We start from the raw sequence: 22,562 nt of genomic DNA on the forward strand, positions 1-22,562 counted from the left end.
CCCCCCACTTATCTAAAGTCTAGTCACAGAGCAGGTTTCCTTTTGGAAAATCCCAAGATAGACCCAAGCTAGTGAATTCTAGATATACCCTGTGGTCTCCTCCTACTTGGGTGTCCCTGGAAAACCTCTAAGTTAAGCCTCAAGGCACCTTGATCAAATACCCAAAACACCTCACCTGCCTTAAGCATTGGGAGTACTCTGGGCTCCTTCTGGATGTCCAAGCTCCTCAGCCAGTCTTTTCGCCAAGCCTAAACTCATTTTTCTTGCTTCTTTCCTAACATTATTTTTTCAGTGACCACCCAGAGCTCATGATTGTAAGTGAGAGTTAAAATGTAAATCAAAAGCTCTGTGGCTGGTGCGCCAGTTTACCTGTTTCTCTCACACCCCACATACTTTTTTTTTTTTTTTTTTCTTGTGAACAAAATCCGAAGATACCCAACCTTTTTAGACTAGGGCGGGGTCTCTCCCCAAACCTTGAGGTAGCAATCTGTCTTACTTTGTGTTTTGCCGTTTCATGAATGTAAGTGATTCATGAAACTGTAAGGATATGTAAAATAGTTGGAAATGTCATACAAAGGGAAACCTAAAGCTAATCTTAAACAGGTAGTAGACATGGTGGATGTTTAGAGGTGGCTGCATATATCAGTCTTGCAGCTGTTGCAACTAGAGATGGCACGATACCACTTTTTTATGTCCGATACCAATATCATAAATTTGGATATCAGCCGATACCAATATGAATCCGATAGTGTTTTTTAATCAATAAAACTGTTTTTTTTTTTTAAAATATTTTGTATAAGTTCATACTCAAGTTAAAAAAAAAACAACAAAAAACAAAACACAAAAATACAGTGCACCCAAAATATTTCATAGTTCAGCAATACTGATCAATCTAATAAACTTAAATCTACTCCATCCTCCCTACTCTGGTATTTTAAAGAGTAAGCACCCTAACTAATAGGGTTCTAAAACTCCCAGCAAAAAAAATTGATAAATAAGGAACCACCCTCCACCACATGATGCTTAATTGACGTAATCAACTTCAATTTGATGCAGTGTGAAAAAAATGCAAAGATGTATTGCCATGTACTACCCAACTGACAGTACTACCAACCATTTATTTAGTCTTCCTTTCTCAGGCTGATGAATGGATTTTCTTTCAGCTTGTTTAGCAGCTTCAACTCAAAATGTGCTTTTAGAAAATTCCAGTATCATTTCAGCTCTAGGTGCTTCCACTGAACGGCTGTATTGAAAATCTAAAAAGCTAACACATTCAGTTGTCCTTTTATAAGATATTATTTGACCGGATATATTAACATAGCCGGTCTGTTTGTTCTCAGAGGTCTCAAATATCAGAGTATCTCTGCATCTTGTCATTCCCTTATTAGTCCATGATCAGAGCTGGCAATAAATATTCACAGGTTTGTGCATTTTGATAGTCATAACATCAACTAAAGCTGATGGCTTCCAAGATTATATCAAAAGTGCAACAGATTTTCCAATATGAAACATGTCAAAACTTTTAGTTAAACAAAGGTGTTACAGGTCAGAAAAAAGAAGAAAGGATAACTTAAAGCTATTCTGAATCCACATTGATGTGTCTTGCTGATTAAAGCAGAGCACAAGGTTGACTTACAGATTTGCATTTTGTATTAGTTCTTATATTAGTAATTGTGCTTTTACTTTGATTTTAGTTAGTGTAGTTTTCATCAGCTTACAGTGGTGTAAAATGTATAATATATTGTAATTTCTTCTGTCTAGAAATAATGTTTATAGTAACAGAATATAATGTCAGTATATAATGACTAGCATTCATAAAATATTTAATAAGTTTCCGTACTGTTTTAGTGGTAATAAATGCCAAGACGATTATTGGTTAATTTCTTTGTGATCTAATTAATATTCAGTTGCGTGTTAATAATATAACTACTAAAAGTATTTTTTTTAATTCAGTTTATTAACATTAGAGTTTTGTTTTAATAATAAGCTGTTTTTATATATGTTGCTCACACCCACAGTTACTTGATGTTGAGCGTAGTAAATAGCAGTTTTGTGGCTACCAACAGGTGGCAGATTTCTCACAGAGTCACATTTGTGGTTTAGTTCTTTTTAAAGAATTCAAGAGATGTTAAAATGGAGGGAAAAAGGTTTGATTCATGCATTGTGTGAGTGAAACCTCAAGTAGACAGACACACAAAGATTTTCTAACTAGGAAGTACTCCACACCTATAGGTTTATACTGTTCAGGCACCTCCATTGATGCCCATATATATTTTGAGTGCATAGCTTTATCGCCCTCCTTCTTAGTTCGCCTCCTCTCCCTACTTTTTCAGTGCCGTCGCTCCTTTGCAGTCTCAAACAGTGAAACACCTTAAACGGTTTTCCTTTCTGAAAAGAAAATGATATCCTTATATCCTAACGTGCAGAGCCTGAGTGTCTGTAGCTGTGGGCTGTGTCAACAGGCCTGTGATTAACAACCTTATAAAGTGGTGAAATGACTGTTTACCTGCTGGCACGTCACACAGCAAATATTTGCACAATTGACAGAATGGATATCAAGTAGCTTTTCAGAAGGGAAAAATCAACTTTCACACTGATCAAGATCTCCTCTTCGTCACTGCGCATTAACTGACAAAAGACACCTGATCAGAAAAGTCAATTTACAGGAATTCAGGAAAGATATACGGCATCACCGTGTCTAAGACATCTTTTGATCAGAATTGCTTTGATTGCAGTGTTTGTGTGCTTTGCTTTTGTCAAAGGCTATTAGCTTTAGTGTGCTTATTGCCATTTCTATATCTTTGCATGCATCCTTGTGTGTCCGACCTGTTCTGTCTTCTTACTAACCTGTGTGGCGTTTCTCATCCAACAGTGACAATACAGAGGACAAGGAGGCTGAGGTCAAAGAGGAATCAAGTGGTAAGCACGTTTTATTGCCTGCAGCATCTTTCTTTCTTTAATGTTTTTAAGTAAACTGTGGCAGTGCTACAGGTTAATGCTTGGAGTTTTTGGGACATCTAATGGAAAAAAAAATTTGTGCTCTTGCTCTTTGCTGTCCGAGACACAGTTGGATTCCAGCTGACTGTGTTAGTCTGTCTGTGTTGTTGCCGGGGATTTAACCACCCCCACATTCAGCCACACTAATACTCATGCATGCACTCCATCAGTCGCTCTGCCTTCTGTATGTCTCAGACTACAATTGCCTCCACTTAAAGGGGGCTCCTTATTGTGTTTGCTGTGCTATGGAAACCTGGGTTTGAGCAGATCAGGACATAGTGTTCTAAAGAAGGAGCGCTAGAAAACTGAAAAGGTGTGGCTGACGGCTGAGTGAATCTTTTTTCTCTGTGCTGCAGGGACACTCTGTGTGGACAGGACTCAAGTGCAAACTCCCAGGACTGTGCTTGTCATAGCAAACTCAGATGTCAGAGATCCTGGGAGTGGCCCTAAGCACGTCACCCTAGACCCCCAGCTCAGGAGCATGCTACAGTGGCTGGCAGCCTCCATGGCCGACATCCCTCAGATCCAGCTAAGTCCTGACAGAGAACTGCAGCAGGTGATTGTGGCTATATTCCTCACAAACAGGTTCCCTCTGTGGTCTTCATTAGTCAGCACTAAAACTCTTTTTAAACCACGTCATGTCGCTTCAGTGAAAGAAGTCATTCTTTCCGTGATTGTCTGTTTTGAAGGTCAACAATCCTGTAAAGTTCTGTGCTGGTTCCCACCATACTGTGCTTTGCTATGGAGACAAACTGCTGAGAAGCACCAGCTACTGTGACGATTGAGCTGTAGATTTTTTTTTGGAAAAATCACCAATAATTTCACCAGTTTGTTCCTGTTTTCTGCATTTCAGTAAAGGTCATAGTCATCACTGTTAACTGACAAAACTTAATGGTATATATTGTTATACAATTTATAAAGCCTGCACAGCCAGTAAAATTGTGGGGTGATACAGATCCTGATGTTTAAATATGGCCATTTGCAATGTTCATATACTAATTTTACTCTTTTTGCTTTTTTTGTTTTTCTTATTTAAAAACCCTGTGTTTGAACAAAAGCACAATCTCAATCATTTAACACTGTAATATTATAATAATACAGCAAAACATCTGCTACTGGGCTGAGATTCTCTTTGCTTTATTTGATGGATTTTGGTCAAATAACGCCAGTGTATGGATATGTGACCTACACATATTAAAATGAGCCCCTTTTCTATTAGTACCTACTCTGATTGACTTGCCACAGTTTTCAGGTTTCCATTAGGTCATAGTACCTGGTACTAAGTAATAAAATAGTACCTTCTCGGCCGGGGTTCCAAGCAACACATACTAAAATGTGACATCGTCAGACTGCATGCCACCGATTGGCCTGGTCATTGGCATCACTCGATGGGTCATGAGAACATAAATCGCTACAAAGAAACAAGTCTGACAAAAAGCCACAGATCGAGCAGCAGATTGATCGTACTCTATTTTAATGGAAAACCAGTCGATCTGAGTCGAGTCGTGGTGAGCCGTGGAGAGTCAATCCGAGTAGATACTAATGGAAAAGGGGCTTAAGTGTGTTTCAACTTGGGAACAGTACAAGCATTCAAGAGTTTCGTGTTTCAGGAGTGTGTTACAATGTCTTTTTAGGCATTACATTTACTTTAGTAAACATGATTACATTACATCATGTTTAATTTCAAACCCTTACAATTCTAATTTAACTGTCTATTATTATTATTGTTTTATTTTATTTTTTTGAAGCACGGCTCTCTGCTTAGGTTATATTCAGAGAATTTTTGAGTTCCTTTTTTCCCCAGGCAGGAAGAAGTATTAACTAACACCCTTTCACTACTACTTCAGTAGTCAGCTTGTAAGGAAATCCTAAAGATTCTGAAAGTACAGGGTGGGCCATTTATATGGGTACACCGTAATAACATGGGAATGGTTGGTGATATTAAAGTCCTGTTTGTGGCACATTAGTATATGTGAGGGGGCAAACTCCTCAAGATGGGTGGTGACCATGGTGGCCATTTAGAAGTCGGCCATCTTGGATACAACTTTTGTTTTTTCAATAGGAAGAGGGCCATGTGACACATCAAACTTATTGGTAATGTCACAAGAAAAACAATGGTGTGCTTGGTTTCAACGTAACTTTATTCTTTCATGAGTTATTTACAAGTTTCTGACCACTTATAAAATGTGTTCAATGTGCTGCCCATTGTGTTGGATTGTCAATGCAACCCTCTTCTCCCACTCTTCACACACTGATAGCAACACCGCAGGAGAAATGCCAGCACAGGCATCCAGTATCCGTAGTTTCAGGTGCTGCACATCTCGTATCTTCACACCATAGACAATTGCCTTCAGATGACCCCAAAGATAAAAGTCTAAGGGGGTCAGATCGGGAGACCTTGGGGGCCATTCAACTGGCCCACGACGACCAATCCACTTTCCAGGAAACTGTTCATCTAGGAATGCTCGGACCTGGCACCCATAATGTGGTGGTGCACCATCCTGCTGGAAAAACTCAGGGAACGTGCCAGCTTCAGTGCATAAAGAGGGAAACACATCATCATGTAGCAATTTCAAATATCCAGTGGCCTTGAGGTTTCCATTGATGAAGAATGGACCCACTATCGTTGTACCCCATATACCACACCAAACCATCACTTTTGTTGTTCCAACAGTCTTGGAGGGATCCATCCAATGTGGGTTAGTGTCAGACCAATAGCGGTGGTTTTGTTTGTTAACTTCACCATTCACATAAAAGTTTGCCTCATCACTGAACAAAATCTTCTGCGTGAACTGAGGGTCCTGTTCCAATTTTTGTTTTGCCCATTCTGCAAATTCTGTGCGCCGATCTGGGTCATCCTCGTTGAGATGCTGCAGTAGCTGGAGTTTGTAAGGGTGCCATTTGTGAGTAGCTAATATCCGCCGAAGGGATGTTCGACTAATGCCACTCTCCAGTGACATGCGGCGAGTGCTACGCTGTGGGCTCTTGCTGAATGAAGCTAGGACAGCCACTGATGTTTCTTCATTAGTGACAGTTTTCTTGCGTCCACATTTTGGCAAATCCAACACTGAACCAGTTTCACGAAACTTAGCAAGCAGTTTGCTAACTGTAGCATGGGAGATGGGTGGTCTCGTAGGGTGTCTTGCATTGAAATCTGCTGCAATGACCCGGTTACTGCGTTCACCAGATATCAACACAATTTCGATCCGCTCCTCACGTGTTAACCTCTTCGACATGTCAATGGCTGTGAACAAAGAGAAACTTGTAAATAACTCATGAAAGAATAAAGTTACGTTGAAACCAAGCACACCATTGTTTTTCTTGTGACATTACCAATAAGTTTGATGTGTCACATGGCCCTCTTCCTATTGAAAAAACAAAAGTTGTATCCAAGATGGCCGACTTCTAAATGGCCACCATGGTCACCACCCATCTTGAGGAGTTTGCCCCCTCACATATACTAATGTGCCATAAACAGGACTTTAATATCACCAACCATTCCCATTTTAATACGGTGCATCCATATAAATGGCCCACCCTGTAGAATGGAAGGCAGAGCCTTCAGTTGTCAGGCCTCCCATGAAACCAGGTCCCAGTTTAGATTTAGGACAGAGTCCCTTTCTACAAACCCATCTTACTGTGGTTCAGGTGACCCTGAACATCCCCCTTAGTTGTGCTGCAGTAGGCTTGGGCTGCTTGGGGACTTCCCATGCTGCGCTCAGCAATTCTCCTTCAATCCCCACATTTCACACTCTGTTTTTATGCCACTATTGCATCTCATTAACTTTTATTTCCTCTCTCCTGTAAGTTATGTTTTGTTCAGTTTGTTGCTCGCTATCTCTCCTTTTTCCTGTCACTCCACAAAAAGAGGGAGTTCTTCCTCCCTCACATTGCCAAGCATTTGCTCTTTCTAATATTATGAAGTCTTTTCAATACAAGATAAATGCCTTGAGATTACTGTATAATCAATGTGTCCTTTCAGCTCCCAGCGGTAGTCCAGAGGCTTCGAGAGAGGAAGTGGAAGGTGGGTGAGCTGCTGCACATGCTGCTGCGCTACTGTGATGTGAGCCACAGTCAGCCCGAGGCCAGAGAAGAGGCACTTGAGGCCAGCAAAGAACCTCACTGCATCTCCCTCTTCCAGTGGCTTCTGGAGCGCACCTAAGGCCTCTGCTTTTTTCCCTCCTTGCTCTCCTCTCATTATTTCCAAACAGGGCTTTGCAACCTCTATGAGCCCCATAAATCTGAACTCCCTCTCACAAATGTGGGAAGCACGTGTGTTGCATTGCGTGTATGGCATGCCATCTTTTCCCGTGTTGTGTGTTTTTTTTTTTTTGTTTTTTGTTTTTTTTTCCTCCCCAGTTTCTGTTTTGTTGCTGCAGTTTCATCAGTTATCAGGCCTGTATGTGTAACCTGTGTTGATTTAATGAGGTGTCTCCTTTGCTCGCCTACACTCTTGAATCGAAGGCCTCACACCTTGCTGTGCTTAAGCTACAAGAAGTGGGGGAAGACCCACCCAGTGTGTTTCCAGAGGGAGATGCAGTGTGTTGGGAGAAAAGACAGACTGGGAATCCCCACAGCTGCTGGGTGGATGATGTCATCACACCCACACCTCACCTCTCTGGTGGTATTTCCACATGTTGAGAGACCAACTGTACACGCGCACATATGCACACACAAACACATTTTGATTATTCGAACCAATTCAAGAGAAAAATTTGCATTTCCTGCAAAAATGCTGTGTGGATGCTGTAACGCTGAAGCTGTCTGCTGAAAAAGATGAAAAGTTGCAAAAATTGTATGGTGGTGAAGAAACCGAAAATTCTGCTGAAAACGGGTGAAGAAGTAGAAATCTTTGCTGGAAAGAGGTGAAATGTTGCAATGAGCAGGATTCAAACCTGGCCCTCCTGGCCTCAAGGCGGCTACTCATCTCACTGACCCAAACTCGTTCTCACAAAAAAAGAGATGGAGAAACTGACAATTCTGCTAAAATGAGCAGAAGATGCTGAGATTTGTGCTGATAAGAGGTGAAAAGGCTGAAAATTCTGCTGAAAAGAGGTGAATGAGCAGAATTTCTGCTGAAAATAGTTTTTTTCTGAAAACAGCTGAAAAAGCTGGGATTTGTGCTGAAAAGGGGTGAAGAAGATAAAATTTGTGTCGAAAAGAGTTAAAAATGTTTAACTGTTAACTGAAAGAATTGTCGCCATTAGCGAGATTTGAACCCGGGCCTCCCAGTCTGAGGACTGGGTGGATGGGATGCTTTACAGCATCCACACAAATACATGAACACAATTCCGTTACTGTCTTGATCCACTAGAGTTGTGCTGCAGTAAGTACATTTAGCTTTTCTCTAAATGATTCACTACGCTACCATACAGAGAGGTTGATAAAACTCTGTTAAGCCCACCTCTGTAGTTTAATGAACTGTGCCGTCATTTTTGCGATGATGATCATGAGCAAATTTATTTGGCCACAGAATAAATAAGAGTTTTACCTAATACTGTAACCCTGCTTCTTCTAGTAGCAATCTACTTGGTTGTCATACTTAGTAAAATATTAAAGAGGAGAATGAGTCATAGTGAGGATTTATTAAAAAAGAAAAGAAAAAATAATCTTTGTATGTATGTACAAGGATTATTTTTCTATTTCTTTTTATAGATGTAAATATAACTATGCCTTATTTTTTTGAAGGTAGAGTATCTAATCCAACATGAAATGCTGCTTTTACTTGTGGAGGAAATGGTCACTTTGGCTTACCGCTACTAAGCTGGGTGACTGATCACCCTCTGCAGTTCAGTAGTTAATTGTGTATGGCGGTCAGCTGTGTCAGTGGCCCTCGTCCAGTCTTGGGGAAGATCCAGTGACGCAGATAGCAGATCGTTGAGTAATTAAAGACACCGGCTCTGTCTGCACGTCGTAAAACCGCAGGCTAGCAACATCTGCGTAGCTCAGGCTTGGACTCACACATTCTGTCACCCACACTCCACAGTCACCTCGAGGAGTCGACGAGTATGAATACCACAACTTCCGTACAGTAACCTGCCCCCCTACCCCCACCTCATCAGTGCAACACACACACACACACACACACACACACATTACTCACCAGCCCCCACATGCACAGCACTACCAGCTACTTGCTGAGAAGCACTTTTTTTTTTTTCTTCCCCCCTCTCTTTTTTGGACTTAGCCTGAGGAGAGACTGGGCGTTTCCTATCCCTCTTCTGTGGACCTAAAATCAATCTACAAATTAATGGGATACATTTGGATGTTTGTATTTATTTATTGTTGTTGTTTGGTTTATTTTGGGGTTTTGTTTTTTTTTTTGTTATGTTCTGTTTTTCCCCTAATGAGGGACTGAAGGATGACATGATGCTGCAAGGTCGTCAAATTTAAGTTTGAAACACTGTAATATACCACAGTCTCACATGTATTATTATAAAACTACGTGTTGTCGGTGGTGTTCGCCTGCATGGCTCAATCGAACTTTTAAAGCTTAACATTGTTACTCTCCTCCTTGTGCTGGCCTACAGTAATGGTGCAGCAGTGATTCATGTGTGTCCACACTGCCTCACAGTATGCTAGAGGCCTCTGCAGATGCCTTCTTTGTTCCTGCTTAAATCTCTAGGCTGCCATATGGTCATATAATCTTAAAGGTGTTTGTTCTGTATGAATTGTTTACACATTACAATATTAATAGAAAAAAAACAACAACAATCTTTATTATAATATTATTATTAATATATACTAGTAGTATATATATATTATATGATTATATATAAATATAACTATATTTATATTAGTATATTATTATAATATATATGGGAGCAGACATCACACCATTTGAGTATTTAACCTGATGAGGTGAGGGACCAGTGTATATAATATTCTGGGTTTACATTAAAGGAATGTATTAAAAGTCACAGACACTTGAGTGCTTCACTGTATAGATTCTCTCCTGATGTGACTGCCTAGTTTGTAGGACTTTCCCAGGTTTTTCCCAGCACCCTGCCCCTCTTCTTTTATTTTCATTCTTGATCTACTTTACATTCCTGCTCACCCCACATGACCTACAGTAGCGCTAATGTTGTCGTGTTTGTGAAAGCTGAATCTGAACCCGCTGAGACTGCTGTTTAGAAGCAGATGCTGTAAAATCTGTTTTTGTTACACTCGTTCCCATTGTTGTTTTCTGCCTCTCTCTTTAACTCTTATTTTGGGACGTTTGTACAAGGAAAAAAACAACAACAAAAAAGATTCGAGAGTTGTACCTTACTTCTTCTCACTTGTGTATTTTCCTGCTTCCTTGTAAGATCCTGCCAAACAAAGATATTTAATAAATTATAATAAGTCATATAACAGTGAGTTCACCACTTGTTCTCCCAGTGGCATTGCTAAATAGTTTGCACATTCTAAGCTTGAAATCAGAAACTATACATTTATTTGTCAAAGCTTGGTGTGACAATAAAGCTTTTTCATGTGCTCTAGTTTTGTTTTTGTTTTGATTAATGTCTTAATGGTGAGAACACATCCGTGTATCAGCACGCAGAGTATCGTTTCACATTGCTGAAGTGTTGTATTACAGGTATTACAGGTAAAGTCTGCCAGTTTTCCGAAAAGGAAATGAACATATTTTTTTGGCAGAAACATGCAGCCATTATGCTCTTTACTCGTGTTGTAAAAAAATTTTTTTGTCTTAAATAATGTCACGATCTATTGTTCTACATCTAGAATTAGCATGAGAACTTTAATTTCAATGTTATTTTATCTGAAAGGGGGGTCCCTGCAATTTCCACCCTCTATTTGTTAACTTCAACAGCTTGTGGCACCAAAAAAAAGGAAACCCACTTTAATAGAAGTAATTCCTCAAGAACCACACTGCAAACAATCTTTGACCAGATATCCTTCCTGTATATCTGAGCTTGGGACCAGCACTAGCAGTTTGCTAGCCGGAGTCCGCTCGTGTCTCTTCCAGGTGTTGAACTGGGGATCGTTTAAACCTAGGCTGAATACATTAACCACTGCGCCACAGAACCTTTTTTGTTTTTCCAAGCTGCAACTAATCATTTAAAATCAAAAAACAATCTCACTGTCAGCAAAGCACCTTACCAATTTGTTTCAAGCACTTGGATGCTGATTAAGGGTGAGTTTCTCACTGATGACAACCTTTACTGCTGTTAAACTGCAGCTTCCTTCAGACCTAATATAAAGGTGTCACTTTACTAGGCGAGGCAGCTCTCCTCATCATTATCTGTGCTGCATGTCTCAAAGAAAACAGAAGGGCTGTGTATCTATTGAATGATGGCTTCAATAACAGTTCATGGTTATGCCTGGATACGGCAGCACAAAACAACCATTGTTGCTGTGTGATTAGATCGTACCACACACACATGGATAATTGGGTAATGTTTGGTACAATGGCCAGAGCCTGTCAGGATACAGCTCTCTTAGCAGCAGATGAATGGAGATGTCTGTCTGACACAGAGGAAGAAAAAAGACGAAAGAGAGAGGGAGGAGGGAAGGTGGGAATACCTAATTGCAGGCTTTATCGTGATAGATAGGGAGAGGAATGCGTCTGACAAGCACATCTTTGATCTCTTGAGTGTTGGCAAGCCTACTGACAGACAACAAGAGGCTCTTAGACCAACCATAGAAACATATGGGCTGCTCAGCTTGTGGGTGACCTGACTGAGTGATGTCATTTCCAGGAGGTTTCTTGAAATTAGGGAATAACTGTATGGGGGTAAAAAAAAAGAGAGATGGCATACTGAGAAAGACAGCATCCTTCCTATATTAGAAGTGACATGCCTTTCTATCACTCCTAATATTTCAGATCATCAAACAAATTTCAATATTAGACAAAAATAAGGTGATTAAACACAAAATGCAGCTGTCAAATTATGATTGTATTTATTAGGGCAAAAAAAGCAATCCAAACCTACCTAGTCCTATGTGAAAAACTCATTGCCCCATAAACCTAATGGGTGGTTGTGCCACCCTTTGCATCAATAACTGCAATCTGAAAAAGAACTCTTTCATATCCTTTTGGAGGAATTTTGGCTTATTGGAACATGAAATTTCAAAGGATCTCAATCTGACTTAAGTCTTAAGTTTTTGTTATGCAGGTCTCACTACTATCTTGTGAACCTTCCCTTTCGCTCTTGTTGCTATCCCTCTGTCACATATCAGCCCTAACACTTGTCTCCACCTACTCCACCCTGCCTGCGTTCTCTTCTTCACCTCTCGTGTGCACTGCCCGTTGTTCCCTGTAATTTAAACTCATCTACCTTAAGGCCCTCTGCTCTTTACAACTTCACTTTCCTACCTGCCTCCCTCTCATTCATTCACATGTATTTTTTTTCATTCCTCTGCTCTCCTCCACCTCCTCCCTACTCTCACTACAGATCACAATACCATCTGCAAACATCATAGTCCACGAAGACTCCTGCCTGAACTCATCAGCCAGCCTGTCCATCACCATCACAAGCAAGAAGGAGCTCAGAGGCGATCCCTGATGTGATCCCACCCCATCTTGTACATAAACGGCTTCATCAACATACTTCATCAACACGTTTTAGCAATTTAAGTATCTGTTCATTCGTTACATTTAAATTTACCTGACAGGTGTTTGTCATGATTTGTTTTGCTAATCATTACGCATTAGCATTAGTTTCAGCCATTTATCTATGCCTGCATGTTTTTAATGCAGTCTGTGTCTGGGATGCCTGATTTTACTTCATGAATAAGTCAAGATGAATTAATCCATAGATTTTTTTTAAATTAATTCAACAGTACAAAAACCCATGTAGACTAACACCACCACTTCACAGTATGCCTGTTAATATTATCCTACTTATAACATTTTAAACCCTTTCTTTCTCTTCTTGACAGTGGAAGCTATAGAAATGTTATCGGTTTATGTACTGGATATGTGAGAAAGCAACACCATGGTTAGGTGACACACATTATTCTTACGTACAATGCGTCAGTTTAAGGTGACCACATGCAGCTGGGATGAAACTTGGTTACGGATAAGACTCATGCTAAAACATGACCACAAAAACCTCAATCATAGATTCCAACAGAGATGAGGCCGCAGGAATGTCATTCTGACACAAAAGCAGAAAATCAGATGCTTTTATTAACAGTTCTGAGAAGTGCACACACACACACACACACACACAATGTTGTCAGCGTAGCAATATGTATAGCAGTTACTGTGTAGAATATAATCACTCAGCAATATAGGGAGACAGACAGGAGCCCAGTACCATAATACCCTCTGTCTGTTCCACAGTAGTGTGGGCTGATGTCTGACACACACACAGTCTCTGACATCATATAGGCAGGGTTCTGGCTGGGTGCATCCTCTCGGGTTCCCCCCACTGTGTCGACTTGTAATTCACTGACATCACTTCCCTCTCAACAGCAACAAACGGCTGGGTTGTTGGGAGAGTCCACTGGATGAGGGGAGAGGAGGGGGTACGTTTGACTCAGACCCATGGAATCCATGATATACTGTACTAGGCTTTGTGCTGGAAAGGGGAAAACCAGCTACATCATCTAGTCTTTTGTTTACTTCAGTCTTTTTTCTTATTGATGCATCTGCTCTTTCTTTCATCACCATGGACTGATAGGTGTGCTTGCCTAATGGGCCAAGAAGCTGAATCACTGAGGTGGGTCTAAGGTCACGCTGGAGAGCAATGAGGCATTTCAACAGATTCTGACATGATAATTCAGAAATTAATTTTCTCCTGGATCGTGAGATCAATTGTTTTTAGGCGGAGGTTGCAGTCTTGCTATCCAAAAAGCTCAGAATCCAAGTGTAATACTGAAAATGTTTATGGATTGGAAGATGTAATCATTTGGATCTTATTGCAGCTTTTCTACTGGATGTCTGAAAGAGGGCCATTCAAACTATTTACATTGCACACCACTTGCTTGCACCTGTCTACATACAGCCACCACCTGTATTGGAATTAATATATTTTCTCATACTTTAACACCTTCTTTATGGTGGGCAATGAGCTTCTTCTCATTGTTTGTTACTGTTTGAACTGATTTTGAAGAAGATGTAAAGTATTAGTTTTTCACAATTATTTTGACTCACATAGCAAATACTTCACTTATTTCAGTGTTTTCCATCTACAACCTGTGATTCAGTAGCTTGTTGAACCACCTGTAGCAGCAGTAACTTGAAGTAATCACTTTCTGCATGACTCTCATATCACTGTGGAGGAATTTTGGCACACTCTACTTTCTTTCTTGTCCTTTCTTCAGTTTATAGAGGTTTGTGTATGTGCAGCTCTCTAAAGGTCCAGCCACAGCATTTCAGTAAGGTAGGTATCTGGATTTTGACTGATCCATAATGTCACCTGCATTGTTTTCTTTCAGACATTCTGTTGTAGATTCGCTGCTGTGCTTGGGATCATTGTCCTGGTGCATGACCTAATATTGGTGAAGCTTTAGCTGCTTCAGCTCTGTTATACAGATGTGTTCATGGTCAACTCAGTGCCTGCTAGGTGCCCAGTCGCTGCAAAAACAGGCCTAAATCTGGATCTCTCCACCACCGTGCTTCACAGTTCTTGTGCTGATATGTTGTATTTAGTTTCCTCCAGACATGATAATGTGTATTATGGCCAAACATCTCCATTCTGACCTGCAAACTGGCAAACCATCTGATTTTGATAAGCTAATTGAGTGCATTTGATTACTGTGTAGTGATAACACGTTAGACTTACATGAAAAATCCAGAAACAGTCATTCTGAGACACAACCTAAACCTTGCCTCAGGGGGAACAAGCCACCCTACAGTCCCATAATGACTTTCCTATAATGGGAAAGTTGTGTTAGAGAGAGCATAATAACCACAGGGATCTATCTGCTCTGGTGACCCCTTCGGAAACCTCTTTAAGAGGGTAATATCATTTTCTAATTTTATGAAATACCTACATCTTCACAGGGTGACCTAAAAGGATCCTGTGCAAGAAAGCAACATGGCACAGCAGTGGTTACTCTATAAATTATTCATGACTTTATGCAGAGACGGTATCCTGCTGGTGTATCACAGTCTTTACTTTTCAGCACAGTCACAGTTTTATATTAAATCACACTAAGGTCGAATTTTGCTCACAATTTTGCAGTTAAAGTACTGCAAAGCTCCAACACCTCCCCATGCACACACACCACTCCCAGCCCCCACCGTCTGACTCCCATTGATAAATGAAACTTGGCAGCCTTGTAAACATATTGGATATCCTGTAAAACATATTGGATATCCTGCTGTGATGTTTTTGCTGATGTCATGGTAACACAAATTGCGGCAGACCTCTTTAATCCTTTTGACTTCATGACTAAGGTCACAACTAATGAAAGATCCCATGGAGTCACTGCCAGGGAGTTGGAAATGTTCATTTTTCAAAACGTGAGCACAACACTACCCATGACATTTCCCTGCTATTGTCTGCTTATTTCCAGGAGTGACCACACAGTGATGCTGTAACTATGAGTGTGTGTGTGCATAAGCTGGACAATAACTCCGGCACACCAACTCCCAGGGCACCTCAGACCCTGGCAGAATGAAAACAATCAGCGTGGGAGCGAAGGGATGGAGACAATTATGAAAGCGAGAGGGGGGGAACAGCGAGAGATAAGAGTTTATGTCAGAAGGAACAGCTGAATCATGTTGGAATTGAGTGTTTATCTGAAAATGAGCAGACAGAGCAGACCTTGGGTGGAGGGGAAATATCATAGTCAAGAGGGGCCGCCGGTGTTTCCCAAACCGATAGCTCTGTTTTGACTCGTTGAAGATTGAAAACAGCCGCTGGAGCTCTGTGTGGACCTGGTAACATGGTAAATAAAATTTGATATTATCTGTGAAGACGAGTAGTAAGTCTGTCTGACTCATAAAAACAACAAACACCTCACAACTGCACATGCACACTGCACATCGTTGTTCCCACTTTGGAGGAAAGGAAAACAGCAGGAGCAGGTTTTCAGTGTTAATCTAAGAGGTGTTGCTTCATCTGCTGTTGTGTCTCTCCTCATTTTCTGTCAGTTCACACCCACTGCTGTATTGACTCAGTAGTGAGCACAAGTTCAGCTTTGAAAGACAACACACGAATGAGGAAACATCTTGACAAATCATATCTTCCTTCCTGATGGCCTCGGGGAGTTCCGAATACACACCTTACCCTGGAGATAACAGTTTGCTGTGGCTTATTTGGGCAAAGCTGAGCCACTCTGATGACCACAGAGAGGAAGTGAAGGTCAAGTCTGGGAGAGCCTTGCAAAATGGCCAAATGAATAAAAGTTGTCTCATGCTGATGTCACGGCTGGTGCACATCGGTGCTTTTCCTCTTCCCCCATTGTCTTCCTCCACCCCTTCTGAGCTTAACTCGACTGCAGCCAGACTGGCAGTTGATCTTTTATTGTGTTGGATTGAATGCTTTGCAAGAGAGATGTGGTTTGGAGATCAAGAAAGTTCTAGCGAACATCCAAAATGTCAGTTTTGCTGTTTATGCTTCATTTTCAACAATTTATTCAAATATCTCAAAATGTTTTATATCAATAAATTTGTGATTGCATTTAGTTATGGAGGGAGGTCTATGCTAAATATCAAATGCAACAATTCAACTATTATCACTTACTAGCTGCCAAAATTATTGTCAGTTACATGAAAGTTTGCAAAAACAGGAAATCTCATTATGATAATTCAATGAACTGCGAGAAATCAATGGAAATCACAAAGAAATTTATGTTAAACAACTTCTATTCACACAACAGCATAGATCTGAAACACAAATTTATAAATTCCTCCATAGACAGTGAAGTAATTGCTGCAAGATTATTCAAATGTGCAAAATGACAGGCACTTATTTAGCAATATAGCACTGAGACTCAGACTGATCGCAGCATGTTGGCAATCTGGCTCTGTTTATAAATTAGACCGCAAACTCTTGTCAATCTGTCTGAGAGTGATTGCAGTCAGTGTGAGTCCTACCATGATTGTTTTAATACCTTCCCACTGAAACTAAAAGTGGTTGCTGCAACTACTGGCAATAGACTGGAGAAGGATGGAAGAAATATAGGGCAAAAGAAGAGCCTGTTCTTAATTTTCAAATTTCAGGGCGGAGCAGCAAATTCCCTTTTATCATTACAGATCTAGACAAAGCTTACAATGAGTCATATCATTAATCAGACTGTAGATCTGTAATGATATCTTGTTGAAGTTACTAATTTATAAGATACTCACATACCAAATGGTGATGATGATTTAAAGGCTGTGTGAGAATACTGGACAGTATAAACATATGCTAGCTATGGAATTATAACATTTCCAGTATTATGGAAAAGTTTACATTAATGGACTCATTTGGCTTAGTACAGGATGGGCTCACTGTCAGTTTAGGTCAAAGATAATGATCATCAGTTTAGATTCTTTAGCATCGCTTGCCAAATTCCTAAATGACTGGGCTTGGTTGGAAAGCGGCCATGGCAGTAAGTCATGTAACATCACCTAATATGTTTTAGAATTAAGCTGGCCAAATACTCAAAGAGAAAGCCTTGTAGTCCCTGTCCAATATGAAACAAATCTACCAAATCAACAAACCAGTCTTGGGAGATATTTAGAACTGAGTCATTTTTCCATGCTACACAGCTTCACTAGATCCCATTGTTCCCGCACTCCCACTCTTTATCGGCTTATACTAACCACCTGACTACATTATAATAATAAGCATAATAGTTAATGCTTATCATGGCAGGTTAGACAGTTCTCTAGCTAGCATTACCGTTAAGTATACCAACATGACTAGACATTTAAATAAAGAAACCACCTTACCTTAAGGCTAACATTAATAAAATACTGGCTAATGTTATACAGGAATATTACATTGCATTAACTGTGAAGATCAAATTTAAGCTTATGAGCTTAGAGCTCATTACCTGATGTTAAATAGTGGAATCGTATTTTATTTTTTTCAAAGTTTTATACTCACCAGCTATGTTGTTAGCTACCTCAGTTCACATGACAGCAACTCAATGCATTTAGGCATGAAGACATGGTCAAGATGGCCTGTGGAAGATCAACTCGAGCATCAGAATGTGGAAGAAAGGTGTTGTGCCCATACAAGACAAGCTGGTCTGAGCATTTCAGAAACTTGTAGTAAAAAGTGCTCAGTTAGAGTAAAAAAGTACTGCTTAAACTGACCTACAGCTAAAGAAATATCAGAGTCCGAGGCTGGCAGTAGTGGTGCAATAGTGTGGTTAATATTTTTTTGGCAGACTTAGTACCAGTTGGGTAATGTTTAAACGCCACAACCACCTTAGCAGTTTCTGCCCATATCCACCTCTTTATAACCACAGTGTACCCACCTTCTAATGGCTGCTTCCAGCTGCATAACATCAATAATGCCACTCAAATCATCTCAAACTGGTTTCTTGAAGACAGCAATGAGTTCACCATGCTCAGATGGCCTCCACAGTCACCATAATCGCAATCCAACAGAGCTCCTTTGGGGTGTGGTGGAATAGGAGATACATATCACGGATGTGTAGGTATTTTATTAATCTTAACTTACTACTGCACCCATTTATCTACCATATTTATTTAATTATTCTGATCAATTGTTGCATTTTGCTAACTAGAAAGGGGTTCTGTCTTTTATTGAAATTCAATGTGACCATACCTGATAAATACAGGCTAATCTTTATGTCGATCACAAATCATGACCAGTGCCATTTCTTTTCGTATTTTCACTGGAAAATACTCCACTGGTATCTCTGTTTAGAAAAGAAAACTGTTGACATTTAAGACTGAGAGCTGGGATGAAAGATGGAGGCAGGGCAGGAAAGTGGAAGCAGCTCAGGATGAAAGCATTTAGGAGTGCTAGTGTCTGTATCATAGATAATTACTGGTCTTTGAAAATCATATTGGCATTGGCTTTCCTCTCCTGACAAAGCATGAAGGCTCCATCTGGGTTTTTCTGTCCTTATGAATTTTTGTTGATTCTATGGGAGGTTTGTTTCAGAGACCGGTTTGTTTTCTCTTGTTACACATTTGCAGTGGCAAAAACGTAGCGTATTACACTCTGCTCATCACTTTTCCTAAAAGTAATGTAGTATGTTATTTAATTACTTCCAGGAGAAATTAATTTTTGACATTGCTTGATACATTACTTTTTTAGTCCATAACATGATCTGAATTGCACTGTCACAACTGTCTGCTGTTGGTACCCTCTGGAACATATTTATAATAGCTATAAATACGCCTACCTTTAAGTGGCAATGCTTCATTCATGAAACACTTTAAAATAAATAACACTTTGCTGTGCATTGATCTGTGCTGCAGATTCTGCTGGTGTCGCTTGTCATTTTAGTGTTTCCCTCCACACAGTGCAGAAGTGCCTGCTCTTATAGTCTGCTAAGTCTTTACCCCGACTCTCCCACACTCCCCAGCCCACTCACATCAACTGAAACAGGATCTGCCTAATGGTCTGGAATATCCCTGTTTGGGCTGATCATCACTCCAATTTTCTTTTCAAATATGTAGTTTTGATAAAACCACAGCCTGGTGTGATGTGAGGGCTGGGGGTGCTATGGAGGCGGCAGCCCAAGAAGTTCTTGAGCTACGAGCAAAGCAATCAGAAAGGCAATGTGTGTGTGTTTGACTGTGTCCATGTGTGTGTGTTTTATTGCAGACTTGGAGTGACCTTCTTACCACAGAGGATGTGGGAGTGAGGGGAAAGAGACAGTTCTTTGCTCTTCGTGTGTCTTAAAGAGCAGTCTCTCGATCAGATAAAAGAGCCCAAAAAATAAACAGTGGAAAAATCCAGCCTTGTTATATCCTTGGTGTTCAGGGTCTCTCTAAAGTCTGAATGACCTCGAGAAGATAAGTTGTTGTCAATCAAATCCTACTACAACAGCTGTGCTCAGGATGCGTGCCATCAGATATTTATGCCAGGCAGCAGTGCAACCATTTCCTCATATCTGGCTTCTCTAATTTATGCATTTCTACCCTTCTGGTTTGAAAAACAGGCTGAATCCAGTGGAATCTTTCTGGTTGCTTTGAAGTTGAAATAGCAATGGGCAGAACCATATTGACCAGACCCTGCTCACTGTGACTCCACAGTCCTGCACTTTCTGAACCCTGCACTTTAACCCATGACCCTTCCCTCCAATCGGATAAGTTGCCGACGTCACAGTTTCACAAAAAATTGTGAGGTTGCAGAGTTCAGTATCATAGTGAGTATACAGACACGTTTTACTAGTAATGCACTTAAAACCAGAGATAATGAGTTGCTCATAACAATGTAAGAGTTGGCTGGTGGCAAAGGTAAACACCCCGTCTCAAGTTTTATCTTTGCATGCAGTTATATTGGCACTTTTGCGTTTCTCTTTCTCTTCCTCTCTTTGTCTCTCATTCATGTTTCATCTCATTTTTCTTCTTCTTTGTAGCAGCTACGGGGCTTTTGGCCGTCTTTCAGCATCTGAAAGAGCATCCAAATCCACTCTGTGGCTGTAGGCTTACATAGCAAAACACAGGGGTATGGATATCACTCAAACACACATTCATGCATGTGCACGCGCACTTGAGAACCAGACCGACATCAATAAAAGTGTGGGCTTACAGTCCAAACAAACACACGTTAACCTGAACACTGCTGTTTCTCTACTGCAGCGGCGAGCTCGTGACTCCTGGAGGAAATTGCTGAGGGCACAGGAAACCCACAGCTAAACACAGGTTCTCACGGTGTATTAATGAGCCCCTGACTGAGAGATGAGCACTTTATACCACAGAGCCGATACCAAGAGCAGTCGACGGCCAGCCAAGTGTGGGAGGTTGCTGGAGCCCTGACACGGGGTTCGAAAGGTCTCGTAGGTGAAGTCTGCGTCGCTGCTGGTTTTGCTCTGACGCAGCATCAGGAGAAACTCCAGTCCTTGTGCTACATTTCAGAAGCAAAACATCAACAGAGGCAGTTCTATACAAGCATCGTAAAAACAAGAGTAATAGTAAGAGAGGGGGGAATGTGGTTACACTACAACATAACCAAAATCATGTGTGTGGTTTTATGAAGTTAGACAGCCCAATAATGATGGAGTATTAAATGATTGTAGCGCCATGGTTTGATGGTTTGAGCGTGGGGGGGTGAAGGGAACATGGGGGTGTGTGGGCACATATGAAAAAGCCAGCCTTCTCCCATGAACTCCTCTGGCACCCAGAACTTGGATTTCGCAAACGCGTCCAACCTACTACAACCACCCCTTCCCTTCTATTGTCACTACTGGTGCCTAAAATAACTCATGTTCCTAAAGGAGGCACGTTTTCTGCTGGGTTTTCAAATACTACAGTGTTGTTCTGCTGGCACTAGGAAAACAGGAGAGGTTAGGGAGGTCACCCTCTGGGCTAACAGGAGCCACTGCCATGTTTAGATGCTGCAACAACCACGATATATAACCACTGGACCGTCTGTGGACACACAGCCTTAATGAGGTGGTCCAACCGTAGCATATAACATTATCCCATTGTGCATGTTTTTAGAGAACGCTGTTGCAAGTGGATTATAATAGAGCACGAAGAGGAATTAATAGCATTCTCATATTTTTTTTTAGATGCATAGCTAAAGTGACATTGCTTGGCATTTCCACAGCTAGACGATGCGCAAACTGTAGAATCACTTTTTCAGTCACTGAAAGCTGCAGTAATCAACACTGAGAGTTAGAAGTGTATCATAAACTATGTTTAATGGTAGAAGTGGATCCTCGGAAAGGAAAAAATAGGAGAGTAATTTGCCAGTTAATGTTTGGGTTTTAGGCCCATAGTGCTCGTGTTGTGATTCATTCCTACAATGCTTATCGAGTTACCAGCTTGAATTAGCTTTTTTAGGAAAAAAAAAGCTTTGACAAAGTAACATGTCCAGAGCTAAGTTAGTAACAGGCGGGTAAATAGAGTGATACATGTAATAGCTAGGTAGACAAATATTACCCTCTGAGTTTTTGAAACCAAAACAGAGCTAATATTGGCCTTTCATTCATTGGGTGGTCAGAAACAGGACCCAAAGTAAATGTTAGCATTCATCTGTCACTGCTAGATATGGAATATATGTTGTAAATGTGGTCTGCAAAGCAAGTGTCACAGTCACTGTGTGGCTAAAAATCGATTAATATAGCTTTAAATAAATAGTTTGACATTTTAGAACTTGTGTTTACTCTCTTTCTTCAACACCACTTTGTAGTGCTGTGAAAAAGCAATTGCCCGACTCCTGTTTTCTTCTTCTTCTTTGTCTGGCACACACAAATGTTTCAGATAATCAAACAAAGTTTAATATTAGACAAAAAATAATCAGAGTAAATACAAAATGTAGATTATAAAAGCTGATGTCATTTATTAGGGGAAAGAAGCTATCTAAACTCACCTAGCCCTGTGTGAGAAAGTAATTGCCCCATAAACCTAATAAGTGGTTGTATCACCCTTGGCAGCAAGAACTATAATCAAATATTTATGGTAACTGTAAATTTGTCATTCTTCTTTGCAAAATTGTTTTAATTTAGCAGCAAAACAACCCCAGACC

General features: G+C 40.6%; 1 protein-coding gene and 2 long non-coding RNA genes across 8 annotated transcripts in view; all 3 read left to right on the forward strand.

Moving 5' to 3' along the window:
- The window catches only part of akap11 (A kinase (PRKA) anchor protein 11), a 26,229-nt gene extending 16,523 nt beyond the window's left edge, over nt 1-9,706 (forward strand). For all 6 annotated transcript variants that reach the window (XM_042227771.1, XM_005940033.3, XM_005940037.3 and 3 more), the window contains 3 exons: nt 2,873-2,919; nt 3,354-3,553; nt 6,980-9,706. In XM_042227771.1, the coding sequence (XP_042083705.1) occupies nt 2,873-2,919; nt 3,354-3,553; nt 6,980-7,159 (427 nt within the window). In that variant the 3' untranslated portion in view covers nt 7,160-9,706. The remainder of the gene's footprint in view (nt 1-2,872; nt 2,920-3,353; nt 3,554-6,979) is intronic.
- A 150-nt stretch (nt 9,707-9,856) lies between these two features.
- On the forward strand, nt 9,857-19,528 carry LOC102292732. Its single transcript, XR_316902.3, has 3 exons — nt 9,857-13,667; nt 14,272-14,330; nt 15,469-19,528. It is a non-coding gene; the product is annotated as an uncharacterized LOC102292732 (long non-coding RNA).
- Nucleotides 19,529-19,614: 86 nt separating this feature from the next.
- On the forward strand, nt 19,615-22,217 carry LOC102292421. The gene is made up of 3 exons (XR_006055310.1): nt 19,615-20,235; nt 20,449-20,537; nt 20,672-22,217. It is a non-coding gene; the product is annotated as an uncharacterized LOC102292421 (long non-coding RNA).
- The last annotated feature ends 345 nt before the right edge of the window (nt 22,218-22,562 follow it).

Source organism: Haplochromis burtoni, unplaced genomic scaffold (genome assembly GCF_018398535.1).
Source record: "Haplochromis burtoni strain Fernald_Lab_line unplaced genomic scaffold, NCSU_Asbu1 Contig_280, whole genome shotgun sequence".
NCBI classification, from domain to species: domain Eukaryota; kingdom Metazoa; phylum Chordata; class Actinopteri; order Cichliformes; family Cichlidae; genus Haplochromis; species Haplochromis burtoni.